Source organism: Oculina patagonica, chromosome 4, assembly GCF_052425735.1.
Source record: "Oculina patagonica isolate OP01 chromosome 4, crgOcupat, whole genome shotgun sequence".
NCBI lineage: Eukaryota > Metazoa > Cnidaria > Anthozoa > Scleractinia > Oculinidae > Oculina > Oculina patagonica.
The window spans coordinates 17,674,685-17,691,396 of record NC_135761.1 but is presented as its reverse complement, the minus strand read 5'-3'; the positions used below and the strand labels follow the sequence as shown (position 1 = coordinate 17,691,396).

Sequence of the window (16,712 nt, the reverse complement as noted above, 5' to 3'; positions counted from 1 at the left end):
TACCAAAAATAACGCTGAAATATGGGATTTCAATGTGCATTAACCCACGAAACGCAAGCCTGTGTGTGGATCGGCGCAGAAATCCACTTTTCTTCCTATTACAGGAAGAAAATTCAGTTTAGAGATGTCAGATGTGAACCCAGACAGAAACACCACACACGCTAATATCACAGTTTTCGTTTTGGAAACGAGAACAGTCAGTGATGAATTATGCCTCTGACAAGTTAAGAAAACTCACATTAAGAATACGACTTTGTTTATGACTTTTGGTGGTCGATACCCATTGAATTACTAATATTGCTGGAATTTGTTCATGGGCGACTATGATTTTCTAAAAAAAAAATATTTGGTTTCGCTTTTCAGCACACATTGGACTTATTGTTAGATCACGTTGGACTCCACTAATATCAAGCTTGGCCAAGGTCACTGAGTTATTGTCTTATTGGGCAAGACTTTTCTCCGTCAAATAAATGCTTGGGGGTAATCGATCAGAAAACCATTCAGAGGTGAGGGGTAGAGACACTTCTAGCTACTGCATACTACAGAATAAACCTCTTAAGCGTAGTCTGCAAAGCTTACATTTGTTTATTTTTATCGCAGACTGACATGATAAAATTGGGAAGTCAAGCACCAGTACGCTCATGACTATAAAGACAAATTAAAGATTTCTAAGGATAAATTAATTGCTTGAATTAAATAGTACTCAATAAAGCCTAGTTCAGACATCGTGCTTCTGCCGTGCCGAACTGTAGCACGGCAGAAGCACGACTCTGATTCAGACGTCGTGCCAGAGTCGTACTGAATCTACGTAACAATTAGTCAGCGGTGATCTATGGCGCCGTTTTCCAAATTGCAGCAAAAACTCAAAGAAAAGCAACAGAAAAAAACTTTTCTTTTTGCGAGTACGGCGAATGTTTGTTTGTTTGCCCGACGTACTAGTTTCCGAAAACTTGCTTTCTTCTTCGCCCTGCTCCCTGTCATTAGTGTCATCTACTTCGTTGAATGAATTAACATCCTCGACGTGCTTTTTAGCAGAAAAAAATATTCATTGTATTCCTTTGGCTGGCCGCCATGGTTTTTTCCATCTGGCAAAAATATAATTCAAATTGCATACTTTTACCGGGGTAAGTATGCAACTGGAAAAGTATGCAACTGGTGACGATGTTTAATAAAACATCGTCACTGCAGGGTCTTCTCCGTTTTCAAAATGGCGGCTAAAAACGGAGAAGACCCTGGGAACGAGGTTGTGCGCATACTCCGTAATGGAGAATTATTCTCGGGTTTCTCGGGTCTCCTCGTAACTCCTCGCGGGAACGTAATCCCGCCAAATTACATTAATATAATTTATGAATTTGGTTTGGTGCGGCAAAAGCACGATGTTTGAACCGCTGCCGTGCCAGAGTCGTGCGGCAAGACATGCTGTGTCGAACTAAATTGCTTTGCCGAACTCAATTCAAAAGTTTGATTCAGACGCCGTACTTCTGCCGTGCTTTTGTCGAACTTAATTCCTGAATTTAGTTCGGCACGGCAGGAGCACGATGTCTGAACTAGGCCTTAGAAACCCCAGTTTTAAAATGTGAAGCCACGAATACACTCTTTTTATTTTATAAGAATCTAGTTTATAAGAATATCAAAGCTGAAATTTGCGAATTTTTAAGAATATTTTAAGAATAAATCTGAGGCTGAGATTTTGAAAATAATATAATTTTGTGTTGAAAATTTGTAAATAGAATAGAATAAGATATTTTTTTAATTAACTGAACAGTATAAAATCGTTTATCTCTCTAAACGGCAAAACCTTTTACTATCCAATAACACGATAAAAACCTGCACTAGCCAAAATGTTCGATGCTCATGACAGTTCGATGAACAGTACATTAATTGATACCCATTACGTACTGAAACGGAAATGTCAAACGATATTAACGGGTATTATCTAAGAATGTTCATAAGAATATTTTCAGTCTAAAATCAGCAGAAAAATAAGAATATTCAGCCTGGGTCGGAAAAACAATATTCTTATAAAATAAAAAGAGTGTACTAAATTTTCACTTCCACACGCAGCTGCGAGCGATCGTATTAGCGAACAGATAATGAGAAAATTAAACCAAGATTGAGATTCGCGGATTTGTAATTGAACACGAAAAGTGCCCACTCAAGTGTGATATAAGTTACAAATCGAGCAATAAGGACTAAACTAAGATATCGTTAGTCCGACTAAAATTTACTGAAGCCAAATTTTCACAAGCCGTACGTGCTTCAATATTTTTCCCATGTAGCTTGTCAACACAAAATGCAACTGTTCCGGCGGTGAATAAAATGTCTTGTTTTACCGCAGACGGTGCAGATTTAGTTTTTTACTTACTCAAAACTTGCCGCCCTGTCTGATTTGCTAATTCTCTCCCGACAGGCCAATCTGTGCCCGTCTTAGAGCTAGTGTATTGTAAGCACGCTTATATCATATTGTTTTATTAGGCAGTTGTGTTTGAAGTAATTCTGTATATTTTACGACTTTTGCTGTATTTTGGCGAGCAGATCGGACGAATCAAAATATAATTAACGTATTTTTTTTCTAAAAACCTCACCATGTTTCGCAATTCGCGTTGCGCGCGTTCAGTAGAAATAAAAGGACTACAATATATACAGATGTTATGTTTTGATTATGCATGTTTGCATTTATTTCGCACGTTTTTTGTTCTCTACTGAGTACACTGTCTGAGTGAAAATGGATAATAAACACCGATATCTAATTTCTTTGTATTTTAAAACTAAGAAAAGACAATTAACTTTAAATTAATACCATGCAAGTAGACAATTGTAAGACGCATTATGAGGTTATAGTTTTCAAAGATGGCCGCCCTCTTTCAGTTTCTTCATTCAGTTTACTCAACAAAATGTGTTTACAGTTTAAATACTTAAGGTGTTGCCCCGATAAGTAAAACATCTGGGTCTATCCCACCAAGGCCTTCTCTTATTTTATAAAGGACTCAGCTTTATTTCACATCAGTTCAGTTTTCAATTCTGTACAGGTTACCTCTCACGAGTATACGTAGGTCCGTGATACGACCGAGACACAACTGAAGAGAGGAAAAAAGGTAAGAAAGATCTAGTTGTAATTTCCATCTGATTTCAAATTCAGAGAACGCATTTTCTTTAACGTGGTGGCATGTTGGCATCCTGCTATATATTTCGCATGTGCGAATTACTTTGAGCTTAATGTCAGTAAAATGATTATTTGTGTTCATTACTTAAAAGAGTAACGTAGAGGAGCAAATCTAGCAAATCTTGCTTCTTGTGAAAACATTTCCTTATTAGTAAAACATAACAAAAGCACAGGAATATCCAATAAATTTTTAAGGACAGAAGCCGCTAGCTATGACCTGCTAGCCTAACGGGAACAAAAAAGATGAAGAAAGACTGTTCAACAAAAAGGGGAAAAAAGGAACTGTGTTTTGTGCAAGTGGATTCATTGAAAAAAAAAAGACTTCATTTTCACTGTCTTCACTGAGTTGTGATCGCGAACTTTCCAGTGCAATGCAAAATAGTTTGTAGGCGGATTCCAGGGAATAAATAAGGAGTAAACGAAGTACAAACTTTAGGTCTCTCAGTTTTTTTTTTGGAGAGGAGAATGTTTATTTCTGAGAATTATAATACATATGTGAGATTTCAAAGACGAACATAGATCTACAATGGTACCCTTGATGGTCAGTTAGCCCAAGAGTGTCCAAAATTGTAAAACAAAAATTAAAGGGAAAATTCCAAATTACGTTTTGCAAAATATTAAAAAAGAAAACATGATTACATTGAACAACTGTTCAATTGCTTCCATTTGAATGGTCACACACAAAGGTTTTTTCCACAAACTTAAAAGTGAGCCTGTTTAAGCATCTTGTGCAAAAAAACAAACAAATCACATTTCAGTTACAAAATATTAAAAAAGGAAACATTACTACATGAAATTACTGTTCAATTGCTTCCATTTGAATGGTCACAGACAGGGGTCTCATCCACAAACTTAAAAGTTAACCTGATTAAGCATCTTGTGCAAAAAAATCCAAATCACATTTTGCAAAATATTAAAAAGGAAACATTACTACATGAAAGTGCTGTTCAATTGCTTTCATACAGATTCCATTTGAATGGTCACACACAAAGGTTTCGGGATCCACAAACTTAAAAGTTAGCCTGATTAAGCATCTTGTGCAAAAAAATCCAAATAACATTTTGCAAAATATTAAAAAAGGAAACATTACTACATGAAAGTGTTGTTCAATTGCTTTCATTTGAATGGGCATACACAAGGGTTTTAACCACGGACTTACTTATTAACCTGATTATGCATCTTGTAGAGCATAACAACCAGTATGGTATGAATGTATTGTTGGGCCTAACTTTCATATGGTACATATTGTTTCAACCATAGCCTTGGGTCCAGCGCTCAGTGTCATTATTAACCTGCATTCATAACTTTAAAAAGGCATATTTTTTATACTTCAGGTAGTTCATTTCAGCCATGACTCGTCTTTCCACTCTGTGTATGCTGCTATTGCTGATGATGTCTTGGCACGTTGGAGGGACGACTACCTCAACCGCAAGCTCGTGTCCCGTGCACACGCACGTCAATGGATGCAGCATCCCGTGCGGCTCTCCGTTTCCATACAAAACAATGTTCACCCCTGCCTGCAACAAGCATGATATCTGCTACAGCTGTGTAAGTAGACTTTCTAAAAGTCGTTCGCTTCTCGTTTCCGGTTTGGTGGTAGAAGACTTGCTTTCGCGCTCCGGGCTCTGTGTGCTCTCTTCACGCTCTCTGAGCTCGACTTGTAGGCAAGTCTACTGTGTAAGATGTTAATTTATTTCAAAGTAGCGACCTCATTATTAGCCTCCATCGCAGCTGTTGTTTGGGCTCGCAAGCGTTGCGTGACGAGCCACATAGCGGCTGGGATGAAGATTACGCGCTATACGATGGGCGGCGCGTCTTTAAAACATTAGTCATTAGCCATTCTCGTTTAATTCTTCTTTAATGTTTTTGGAACTATTATTCTATTATTTTAATCTGAAAGTAATTTTGTTTTAGAAGTAACAGACGTCACACGGCTCAGTCCCATTCCCGTCCATTCCAATGAGATATGGTTACGATTTAAGCCTTAGCATTACAGGCTTTCGTATGGCGTCGCTGAATGGCTGCTTATTGTACGAAGCTCATTATATGGGAGAACCACCATTTCTTACCGTAGCTCGACTGTAACTTACAATTAGAGCAGTTTTCAACTGTGGGTCAAAAGTACTTCGGTATTGCTTGGGTAATTTGCGTATGCTTTGGTTTTGCATTGCTACGCTTAGTGTTTGGTTTATAAATCTCATGCCACCTCAGCCAATCAGAACTAAAACTGAAACCAATCGTGTCTCGCTCGCGCACGTTTTTCCGCGCTTCGCACCGGCTACATGTGTTGCTTCGAGTTTTGATTGGTTCACTGGAATGTCTGTGTTCTTTGTGATTGGCCAAAGTGATATAAACTAAGCTTTTGGTTCAACGACACTCAATTGCAAATGAAAACTGCTCTATAACTACACAATATGATTGGTTCAAAAACTACGCGAAACCTTCTAAGCCGTCCAAACAGACGCTTTGGGCGCCGGTTTCGCGTATTTTGTCGTTTTTGCTTTGTTTTTGTCTTTTTTGTTTTTTGTTTTTTTTTTTCGTTAATCGTACTGTTTGTGTGTTCTTGGTTATAAGCCATTACAGTATTTTTCGACTGAGTGTAGTAAAACCAAAACTACTCTGGCCAATCACAAAAGACGGAAACAATCCAGTGATCCAGCGGGCACGACGCGCAGGAAAACGAGCGAGTCACGATTGGTTTTTGGTTAACTTTTGATTGGTCCAGAAAGTGGGACGAGTTTTTTAAACCAATCAGTTATGCAAAACCAAAGCAAACGCGAATTACTTTCGACACTTCAGTTATGCAAAACCAAAGCAAACGCAAATTACTTTCGACACTTAAATTGAAAACCACTCTATAACTGCTTTTATTTTGGCTTCACGACACTCAAATGAAAAACGCTTTAGCTCGGCTAACGAGCTGACGTTACTCCTTTACAATCATCACCTTACCAGTTACATTTTTCGCAACAGGGCCAGCTATACGGATGGACTCAAGCCCAATGCGACACATCTTTTCAAAACGACATGTACAAAGAGTGCGAGCGAAGCATCACGAAAAAACGGTTCTTGTCAAGCGTCTGGAACTGGCTCAAGGGCCTGGTATCGGATAAGGTGAAGCGTTGCAAAGCTGGGGCAGATGTTTATTACAACGCAGTCTACCACTTTGGCCATGCGAACTTCGTGAAAGTGTCGCCGACCTGGTGCCAAGCTTCCTGTGCAAAGAGCCTTGGTGATCCTAACAAGGTCTTGAGTGGCTAAGGCTGTTACAAAGATACAAGGCTGAAGAGAACCAGAAAAATTATAGTGTAGACTGTTGCTGGTGTTAATAAACAGCTGTATGGGAATAAATGTGTAATTTTTTGTGTTGTATTTTAATCTTGCGCAAGAATTGCGGAGCGTACAAATCTTTAGCAGGCAATACTCTCAATCAACATGAGGAAATTCTAAAACTCCTCCGAGCCATTTATTGGAATTTTTTCTGAAGTGGTGAAAGAATGCGCAATTCCCTCTATGGCGCGGCTTGCAGGGAATCATGGTAGTTGCGAAGTCTCGCACATGGTTTGATGAACACAACTACCATGATTCCAAGCAGGCGCGCGCCATAGAGGGAATCGGGCATTGCGAATCAAAATTGAAGGTTTTCCTTTTTCCTACTTTATATTAGTTATTTTCATACAACCCATATCTAAAAGCCTTAACTTATCATGATCATCATCGTTGTTTTTATTTTTTCTCAATTTAACTATCACCTATCATCACATTTGTCTATTGACCTGTTTGTTGCTCGAGCTATCACAGGGGGCCCTTACAAGCTGTGTGACTACTGTTTGTATGTTCGAAGATAAAGACATTAAATGTATAAGAATATCGAAGGGGTCTAATCATCGTAAAATATTGCTAGCATTGTCTACATGTAAGCCCAAAATAAACGTAAATCTACCCAAATCCCTCACATTCGCCATTTTGAGCCGCATAGACGGCGAAATAAAACAGGTAGTTTAACGTTTGTTTTGAGCTTTCTTTTAAACATAACTAGTCACAATGATAAGACCCTTTCGATATTACAATACATTGCATGATTTCTTTATATTCTGAACGTACAAACGTACAGTCGTAACACTTGTATCGGCTCCCTGTGGATCTAACGCCGGATTTATCAATCTATCTCCCAGACGCCGTCCATCGGCTCTTTCGTTTTACTCTTTCCCATCCTACTTCGCACTATAAAATGTTTCCCTCTTGTTCTCTTGTTAAAGGAGCTACGTCACGAAAAACGCATCTTGAAAAAAATTGGCAATTTTTTTCAGTTTGTCCGTTTGTAATCTGCCTTAATCTTCGTCAGTCAAAACCATTCTTGTTTATTTTCGGGGTTTTATTTCTCCGTTGGTGTTTTTCTACGCTAGAAAACTATTATTTTGAGTGTTAAAAAATATGGTTAAAAGCTGTTAAAATATGACTTAACGTTTTCGATCAATATGATCATCATCAGAGTGAAAAACTGCATTTTGAGGTTTCCTTGAATTTGAAAGTAATAAGAAAATAACTCAAAATACCATGAAATAGCTCCTTTAGAGCGGTTTTCACTTGAGTGTCGAAAGTAATTTGCGTTTGCTTTGGTTTTGCGTTCACTACGCTTAGTGATTGGTTTAAAAATTTCGCGCCACCTTCTCGGCCAATCAGGAGTAAAACCAAAACCAATCGTGACTTTCTCGCGCACGTTTTCCCGCGCTTCGTGCCAACTACATGTATTTGCTTTGAGTTTTGATTGGTTCACAGGATTGTCTGTGTCCTTTGTGATTGGCCAGAGTAATTACTTTGGTTTTGGTTTCACGACACTCAATTGAAAACTACTCTAAACTAAATTAATTTGTAATTTTTGTGATCCCTGTTCCCTAAAATATCCGAAACAAAGCTTTTGTCCCCGTGTTCTCAGCTTTATTTTCCTTTTGTCACTCGTTCCCAATTATTTGATGGCCATGTGATGTTCCCTTGTTCCCTGAAATCCCTGGTTGAACCTTAGCCAGTGTTAGCCCGTGTTCGCAAATTTTAGCCGACCAGTCTCCTTTCAAGGTCTTTCTGACATTCAAAATTAAAAGATGGGGGCTTGTTGCATACCGTAAATGAACTAATAAACGCCCGGGACGTTTAGGGGTCCTACAGGGGGGCGTTAAATAGATATGAGGCGTTTATTATAGATAGGCGTTTATTTCACTTAAACTGTGACAACATCAACAACGTCAAATGCCTAGTTTGCTTGTGGAGTAAGTTAGGAAACAGCGTTTGCGAGAACTGAAGGAGACTAATCTATTATGCGTTATTGCAAAGCCTGGAGATTTTTTTTTTTTTTTTTTTGTATTTTGTTTGTTTATTGTTTTACTACATAAAATTACAGCAAAAAAAGAAATGTACAGCACAAAAAAAAGGAAAATACAGTTATTTACGGAAAAAAAAAAGGTTACAAATTTTCGAGTTTACAGAACATACAATTTAACATAGCTAATTAATCGGGCGTGGCCGATTTATAGTTTACCCTTTGGTCGTCCTAGAGCGTAGTCTCCTGGCGCGGCCAAAAAGACGGGGATAGCTTGGGGTTGCTACAAAACCGCTACGGGTGACGCATACCGCAATGGTTTTCATTTTAGTTTTGACACGAAATCGTTGCAGGCACACTTGGTCGACTTTTGGGTTAATGTGTAATCAAGTTGTGTTTTTTTGCTTCGGCGGAAGGACAGAGAAAAAAGCTTACGGGGCAAAGTACAGTATGATGCCCAGTTCTCGGCCACTTTTGACGTAAACTTGTATTTCTTACCTCAGAAGAACCGCAGGAACTTGAAATTTCTCCCAGAGCTAGCTACATTATTCAGCTTTTTGGTGTAAAGCTATCGACCGATCAAAAATTAATTTGCCCGAGCAATAATAAAAATAAAAGCTCCATTTGTGGGCCCAGTTCTCGGCCACCTTGGCCCAGTTCTCGGCCACTAAAAAGCTTGTGCGTAATTATCTGTAAAAAAAAATGCTCAATTAATTTTCACAGTCATAAAATCACTCTGTAAACCTATTTATGTTATATCGATCCCAAATTATTTTTATGAGGCTTTGCTTTACTTTAGGAAAGAAGGATTTTAACGCGCCTAGTTGCCTATGTGCAGGTTCTGGCAAAACCGCATTGTGTGACCCGTGCATTTAGATGGTTTATTTTGCAGTGAAAAGGTCTTGAAAGATTTAGGTGTTGTAGAAATAATAGACAAGACAAGAGTCAGCTCAAAACTTAGAGATAAGATTGAACTTTATTTTTAAAACATTTATTTCTTTCATTCTGGCAGCAGCAGATGAAATTATATTAAAAACCAAGCGCTAAGCTGTGATAGCGAGCAGGGTGGCCGAGAACTGGCAAATACGCAAACGTCGCAAGAAAAAATTTCGAAGTAAATTAAGACCAAAAAATACAACGGTTCAACGAAAAGTTAACTAAAGCAGAAAGCTGAATTATTCTACGTTTCACACGCCAAAAATTAGCTCGTATGGTGGGGGCTTTTGGATAAAATACGAATTTAACTACATCCATAAATTTTAAGGAGCCGTAGACAAACAACTTTTTCGGGAATGCAAATTCACCTACCTCCGCGTAAACTCGACGTGTGAGCTTTCTATATCGAATTGAACGATCAAACTCAAGATACTTAAAGCACATGAATCAGTCTATCGTTTGAAGGAAATACCTTTTTCTTTTAATTCAACTGGAGTGTGAAAAAACGCGTTAAACACAAAGTGGCCGAGAACTGGACCCGGCCGAGAACTGGGCCTCATACTGTACTGATATTCACCATTGTGAAATTGCACTTACTTTGACAAGTTAAAGTTATTTTTGTAAATGAAAAAGGTAACGTCATTGATGTCACGCAGTGTTTTTTTTTAGCAAACTAGATGGTTTACTGGTTTCTGACTATGAATGGGGGTGTGATCTTGCGGTATATTTTTTGAGCCTGACTCCGCCGTAAAACTTTTTTTTTATTTAGCAAGAACTGTGTCGATTTTCATTTCTGAACAATTGGTCGTCAAGTCGTTTGTCACAAAGAGTAGAATGTTTGTACAGCATGTTTTGGAATTATTTTAGATTTGGTTAGTAAGACGCTTCTGAAGACCTGAGCAAAACATTGGGAATGTACAGTATTAATAGGAACTTGAATGGAATTTTTCACAAGTTGGATTAAGGTATCAACTGAAAAAAATGGACTTCAAAATGAGAACTTGGATTTTGTTGTAATTAAATTTTATCGCGGATTGGATGCATAATATCACGGCTTTGAAAGTCTTCAAATAATTAGAAAGGTTCCTTTCTTCCTTTTGATCTTATTGTTATTTTCATGTATTGATTATTCGAAAGTGGTTTTCGTTGATACGAAAAAAAAACGGGTTTTCACTGAATTGCTTGAAGTATTTTTAGACGTGATAATATTGGCTTAATCAAATTACATTGTGCACGAAATATTTGTTATTCTTTTGTCTTGAAACTTGAGGAAATTGAAATTTTTGTTTGACAGTAGTGTATGAAAGGCATTTTATAGAACTGAATAAAAAATAAGAAACATTGATAAAGGTTATTTCAAAGATTTATTTTGCCTGATTTTGAAGGGTTTCAGGAGTTTTAAAGAGTGCTGGTAAACGGCTGTATGTTGTTTGTGATTACGGATCTTATTTAGTTTCGAACGCTCTAATTTTTGAAAGGTTAAAACAGGTTAAAACCGGGCGGTTTCATGAGTTTTTTGGGTAGAAAGGTACGGTGGTGGTCAAAAAAAAAAATGTTTAGAAAGGAATGACTGTAGTAGCACGTAAGTCGGAGGTTTGCGTGAGTCACGGGGTATAGTATGCGTGAGCTGGATTTCCGGCGTCATAACGGCATGTTTTGTTTACTGAAAGATACACTCGACGTTTAGTTAGCTTAGTCGGCTTGGGAAACTATTTTAAAAATGAATGTTGTAATAGTTAATTAATAGTAATCTAGAATTAACCCACTCTCGATTGGAGTCTGTTCTGGATTCGCGCTACCTTTTCGCCGCGAAGGAATTTTGTAAAATTTCGCTAGTGGAAAGAGGTACTGTAAGAACAGTATCAATAACTCAAAAGGAGGAACTTCCCCGGGGGGGGGGACTCCCATATGAAAGTGACGGGGATGCTCGTCGTCTCGCTTAGGGGTGTAAATTTCGGACTTTTGGTCTCGCTTAGGGTGTTCCGGGAAAAAATGCCCAAAACGCCAATAGCCATAATGGTCTCGTTTAGGGTTACCAGGAAGAAATATACAAATATAAACTCCGTTCTTAGTTTTTTGGTATCTTTTAGGGGTCAAGAAAGGCTTGAGCCACACCCAGATTGGTCTCTTTTAGGGGTTCTTTTTAAAATTTCCGACGAGCATCCCCGTCCCTTAAATATGGGAGTCCCCCCCCGGGGGAACTTCTTTGTAGCTCTGAATTAAGACGTATGATAAAATTTTAGAATAAGAAACTTTCGATATATGGTTTTCATATTGTTTTTGTCAATTTCCTTTTGTGGCAGATTTTTTGAGAATCAGCTTTTCTTTCGTGTGATGACAGACACAGGACAGAACGAGAGGTGGATGAGAAAGATACCGAAGATGAATAGGCACCGAAAAACGACAAGAACCGTCAAGGACTTATCTTTAGAGGGCGGGGAGTTTTGGCATACTGTATTTCGTGGACTGGACTGGACTAGTAAAACGCGGACTAGTAAAACGAGGACTTGTAAAACGCGGACTAGTATAACGCGGACTAGTAAAACGCGGACTTGTAAAACGGGGACTAGTAAAACGCGGACTTGTAAAACGCGGACTTGTAAAAGGCGGACTAGTAAAACGCGGACTAGTAAAACGCGGACTTGTAAAACGCGGACTAGTAAAACGCGGACTTGTAAAACGCGGACTTGTAAAACGAGGGCTTGTTAAGCACGGACTTGTAGAACGCGGACTTGTAAAACAAGCGCTTGTAAATCGGATAAAACTAAACGGTTTAGCGAGCGAAACGATTTGTGTTTGAAGCTTTTGTGTGTTTCTTCGACGGCATATTTCTAGCTTTTTTGAGCACTCTATGGTCTGTTTTAGCGTGGAGATGTTTTTGCAGTATAGCACATGTTCGTTCTGCAAACCCCTACTAAAACAACGGGATTGATGCTATGAGTTGTGTGCATATGTTTCTTTCTTTCCACTACTTGACGTCTGTTGAATGCAGTCGTTTGTATTGCTCGCACGAGGTAGAACGGGGCCCGTCCAGAAATCAACAGTCAATGGTAAATAAAGGTGACGGGCCTACACGACTCCTACGTTCGTGACATTAGAATATTTGCCGTTAAATGTTTAAATTCGGTCTTTTGACCTTATTTGCCTCTGACTTCTTTCTGAGGGTACTGTTTTAATTTGGGGGCAGTATGTGGTAAATAAAGGTGACGGGCCTACACGACTCCTACGTTCGTGACATTAGAACATTTGCCGTTATATGTTCAAATTCGGTCTTTCGACCTTATTTGCTTCTGACTTCTTTCTGAGGTTACTATTTTTTTGAGACATTATGTATTGAAGAGAGCCGTAAGATGATTGTGGCCAAGGAAGTGTCTAGAGGCGTTTTACAAGTCCGCGTTTTACTAGTCCGCGTTTTACTAGTCCGCGTTTTACTAGTCCAGTCCAGTCCAGTCTTGTCCACGAAATACAGTATGCCGGGGAGTTTTAGTATAAACAAAAAACGTCTGCAAGTCCCAAAACACGAAGTCTTTCTATGCAGGCTGAATTCTTTTTTGGTTAAACCGGCGGTCATGTAGGTCTACAGAGATGCATATGAAAATTCGTAGCTGAGCAGCAATTAGTGAGAGGTATTTCAGGGATCTCTCGGAATTTTTGGCGCGTGGGATCAGCGATTAGAATCTGAGACGCCCATGGTGGGGGATGGAGGTAGGGGATGAATTGGGCCTAAAAAGAGTCACGTTTGATAACAATTAAGAGGTGGGGGGCGGGAGATAGAGACGAGGTCTGGGACCGAATAGTCATGTTCCGACAACTTGTGCCCAGAACAGGTGGTTTATTTTGCGGGCGCGTGAAGCGCGATAAAGCGAGCGCGAAGTGCGAGGGCGAGCGTGAAGCGCGGAAAACTTGCAATGCGATCAAGTTACGTTTTCATAAAGCCTTCATCAATTGCTATTACAGTAATGGTATGAAACAAATGTTCAATCATTCATCAACAAGTTGTGATCATTTTCTTGACAATAGTAGTTCCCCGGTAAACAGTTGTAGTACTGTCCCATCAAAGTGCAATGCCTGGAAAATACCGAAAAGCACACGACCTTCAGGTGAAACCGCACCTTACAGTATTACCAATACACTGCACTTTGCTAAGTCTTAAAACTTTACATTTTCTAGTCGTCTACTTCAATCGTTTATTTGTATTGTGTGAAATACATTTATAAATTTAAACCATCATGTCATTAAGTAATAATGCAATCTCGACAACGTTCTAGATATTATATTATGCACACTAATACAGCTCATGCAAGCCCTGTGACTTACACAAACACAGTCGGACAGAGTGCCACTTAAGTAACTGCTTCGTGGTTTCTGCTGTACTGAACCCTGCCTTTCAAGGCAAAGTGCCCGATTTTAAGCTTCTCAAGCTTCTCAATGTTCTTGTTTAAATTACAAAGTGACAGGTTACAAAATAACAGGGTTTACAAAGGCCAACAACTTAGGTATATTACAGCAGTCTGATATGTAATTTGCAGGATAATTTAAAAAATAGTGACAACAACTTATCAAGGAGAGATAAGTGGGAGTAGAGGTTCCCACTTTTCATAATGAAAACCAACTTTATTATTTTCTCTCGCAATAGAACGTTCTATATAATATGTATTCTTAATTTTTTCTGTTAAAAGCAGAAGAGATAATGCAGTTTTGTTTAGTTTACAACGATACAGAAAGTATTTGCTTTCCAGGATAATGTAATTTGTCAAGTTATTGTGAGTTTTTACGTCTTGGTTTCCGAAAAAGATATCTTTTATGTGTAGAGGTCTGCTCCACTTCAGTTTTTCTCCGAAAGTAGAGCATACTTCACTCCAAAAAACTTGAACTCTCGGGCAGAGGAAAAGAAAATGTTCTATGGTTTCTATATCATTTCCGCAGAAATGACATAGAGGAGATTCAATTTTCTTAAACTTAAAGAGCATGTCATTTATATATAAGATTCTATTAAGTATCTTATACTGAAATTCCCGCAGTTTTGTGCTTAGTGTTGCTCTTATAGGTGTTAGATAAATTTTGTTCCATTCTAATTGAGACTCTTCGGTGTTAAAGCTTTCTTCATATTTCTTCCTAGCAGTAGGTTTTGTGCAAACTTTTGAGACGAATTTGTTATAAAGCGATTTCGACTGAACGTTTTCAAGTGGGATTATATTACTTTCGTAAATTATATTAAAAGAATTAGGCTCGAAGGGAGAGGTGAGATGCGCTATAGATGATTTACTACCATTTAACAGGTTCCGCCATACCAGAGGCATGGCGTCCAGCATACAAATCAATAAATACATGTCGCTGGGGGATAGAATAGATCTCAGAGGCTCCGTGTTGAAAACTAGCAACCCTGCACCGTCGTAAAGGTCGCCAATCTTGTTTAGACCCACACTACTTATCCTTCGGTTATATACTGAATTTTTGCCAATGCAAATAAACCTATTATTCCAGAGGATCTGATTCGCAACATCCTTTGTTGTACTGGGATTGTTTTCGTTTAATGAGGACCAGGTTTGGATACATTCTTTATAAAACTCTGGAACAGCAACTGGTAATTTTCTATAATCAAAGTTACAGTGAAACAAAAATTTGCCCCCAACGTTCTTCAAATAGAAATTAAGAAAAAATTTCCAGCTTGCTGGGTAGTTGTCCAAATATTTCTTGATACACAATATTCTCTGCGTTGAAATCATAGATGCAATATCTGGCATTGTCAAACCTCCTTCCTCAATGGAGTTTATCAAGGCTGCCCGCTTTACTTTGTCTTTACCCTTCCAAATAAAAGAATAAAGTAACTCATTGATTTTTTTGACAAAATCAGATTTTTTACACGAGACCAAAGCAACACGATAAAGGATTTTCGGTATGGCAAAGGATTTGATCACTTGAATCCTTCCAATCAACGTAAGACCTCTCCAAGACCAACTTTGTAGCAGTTCTTTTAAAGATTTCTCGATAGATTCAAAATTTTTTTCATAAAAACGGTTATGATTATATGTAAAATGTACCCCCAGAATTTTGACAATACTGCTTATCTCATTCACGCCTACATCCGTTGGTTCTAGCGTCATATTTCCCAGGGGCATTACCTCCGTCTTTTCATGATTCATTTTTAATCCTGAATAACTTGTGAATTGTTCTACGGTGTTGATTAGATGAGAGAATGAAGCTGTGTCGCGCACGAACGTTGTCATGTCATCGGCAAAGATCACTAACTTAATCTCATTACCGTCAACCTTAATGCCTCTTATTTGTTCGTTGTTTCGGATGTTAATTGCTAATAATTCGAGGGCTATTATGAAAAGATATGGTGACAGAGGGTCACCTTGGCGTACACCTCGTTTAAGTTGGAAAAAAGGTGTGGCAAAACCATTATTAAAAACGCAACTCGATATATTCTTATAAAAAGTCTTAATCCATGCAATAAGAGAATCACCAAAACCAAACGCTTCTAAAGAATGAAATAAGAAATTCAAATTCAATGAATCGAAAGCTTTTTCAAAATCAATTGCAGTCAGAATAGCATCATAGTTTTTTATTTGGGTGAAGTCAAAGATGTCGTTAATGGTGCGGACAGCATCAAATATGTTTCGTCCTTTGACGAAAGCACTTTGGTCGTAATGAATTATGCTCGGAAGCACTTTCTCTAGCCTCATAGCGATGGCTTTAGAGCCTATCTTAACATCGACATTTACCAATGATATAGGTCGCCAATTTTTTATTCTTCTTCTGTCCTTTCCTTTCTTCTCTATTTGTGTGATTGCAGCTTGTTTTTGAGTTGTTGATAGTTCCCCGCAACGATAAGAGTAGTTGAGAGAATTAACCAGGACTTCACCAATTTCAGACCAAAATACTTTGTAGAATTCTGCCGATAGCCCATCGTTTCCTGGTGTTTTATTATTTTTAAATGCAGATAAAGCCTTATAACATTCTGTTTGGGTCAGCTCTCCTTCACAGATGTCACGCATTGGAACAGATAACTTAGGAATTTGATCATGATTATTCAAAAAGGGGCAAGATGTCTGATCGATCTCCACCTCTGTCTTTTCATCATATAAATTAGAATAGAAGGAATATATTTCATTAAGGATTATACTTGGATTTGTGCTTTCTTGTTCGTCTGTCAGTAATAGCTTTCTTAGACAGGTTTTTGTCTTTTTACTATTTTCTAGATTTAAGAAATATTTAGTGTTTCGCTCACCTTTTTCGAACCATGTTGCACGGGAACGAATGATTAGCCCTTTCACAATATAGTCATATTCTCTT

The 16,712-nt window shown here is 38.3% G+C and overlaps 2 protein-coding genes across 2 annotated transcripts in view; one reads left to right on the top strand and one right to left on the bottom strand.

The window, feature by feature from the left end:
* The window catches only part of LOC144651798 (large ribosomal subunit protein mL38-like), a 132,588-nt gene that overhangs the window by 15,781 nt on the left and 100,095 nt on the right, over window positions 1-16,712 (bottom strand). The gene's annotated exons all lie outside the window — the stretch shown is intronic.
* LOC144651949 (conodipine-P1-like) lies at window positions 3,064-6,521 on the top strand. Its single transcript, XM_078512025.1, has 3 exons — window positions 3,064-3,095; window positions 4,512-4,711; window positions 6,137-6,521. Exons 2-3 carry the CDS (start codon window positions 4,514-4,516, stop codon window positions 6,422-6,424), a joined length of 486 nt encoding a protein of 161 aa, XP_078368151.1. The 5' UTR covers window positions 3,064-3,095; window positions 4,512-4,513; the 3' UTR covers window positions 6,425-6,521.

Excerpts from the sequence above, each read along its gene's own strand:
- LOC144651949 (XM_078512025.1), top strand. The coding sequence starts at position 4,514 with ATGACTCGTCTTTCCACTCTGTGTATGCTGCTATTGCTGATGATGTCT. Across the intron at positions 4,712-6,136 it reads ATGATATCTGCTACAGCTGT|GGCCAGCTATACGGATGGAC; the intron begins GTAAGTAGACTT and ends TTTTCGCAACAG.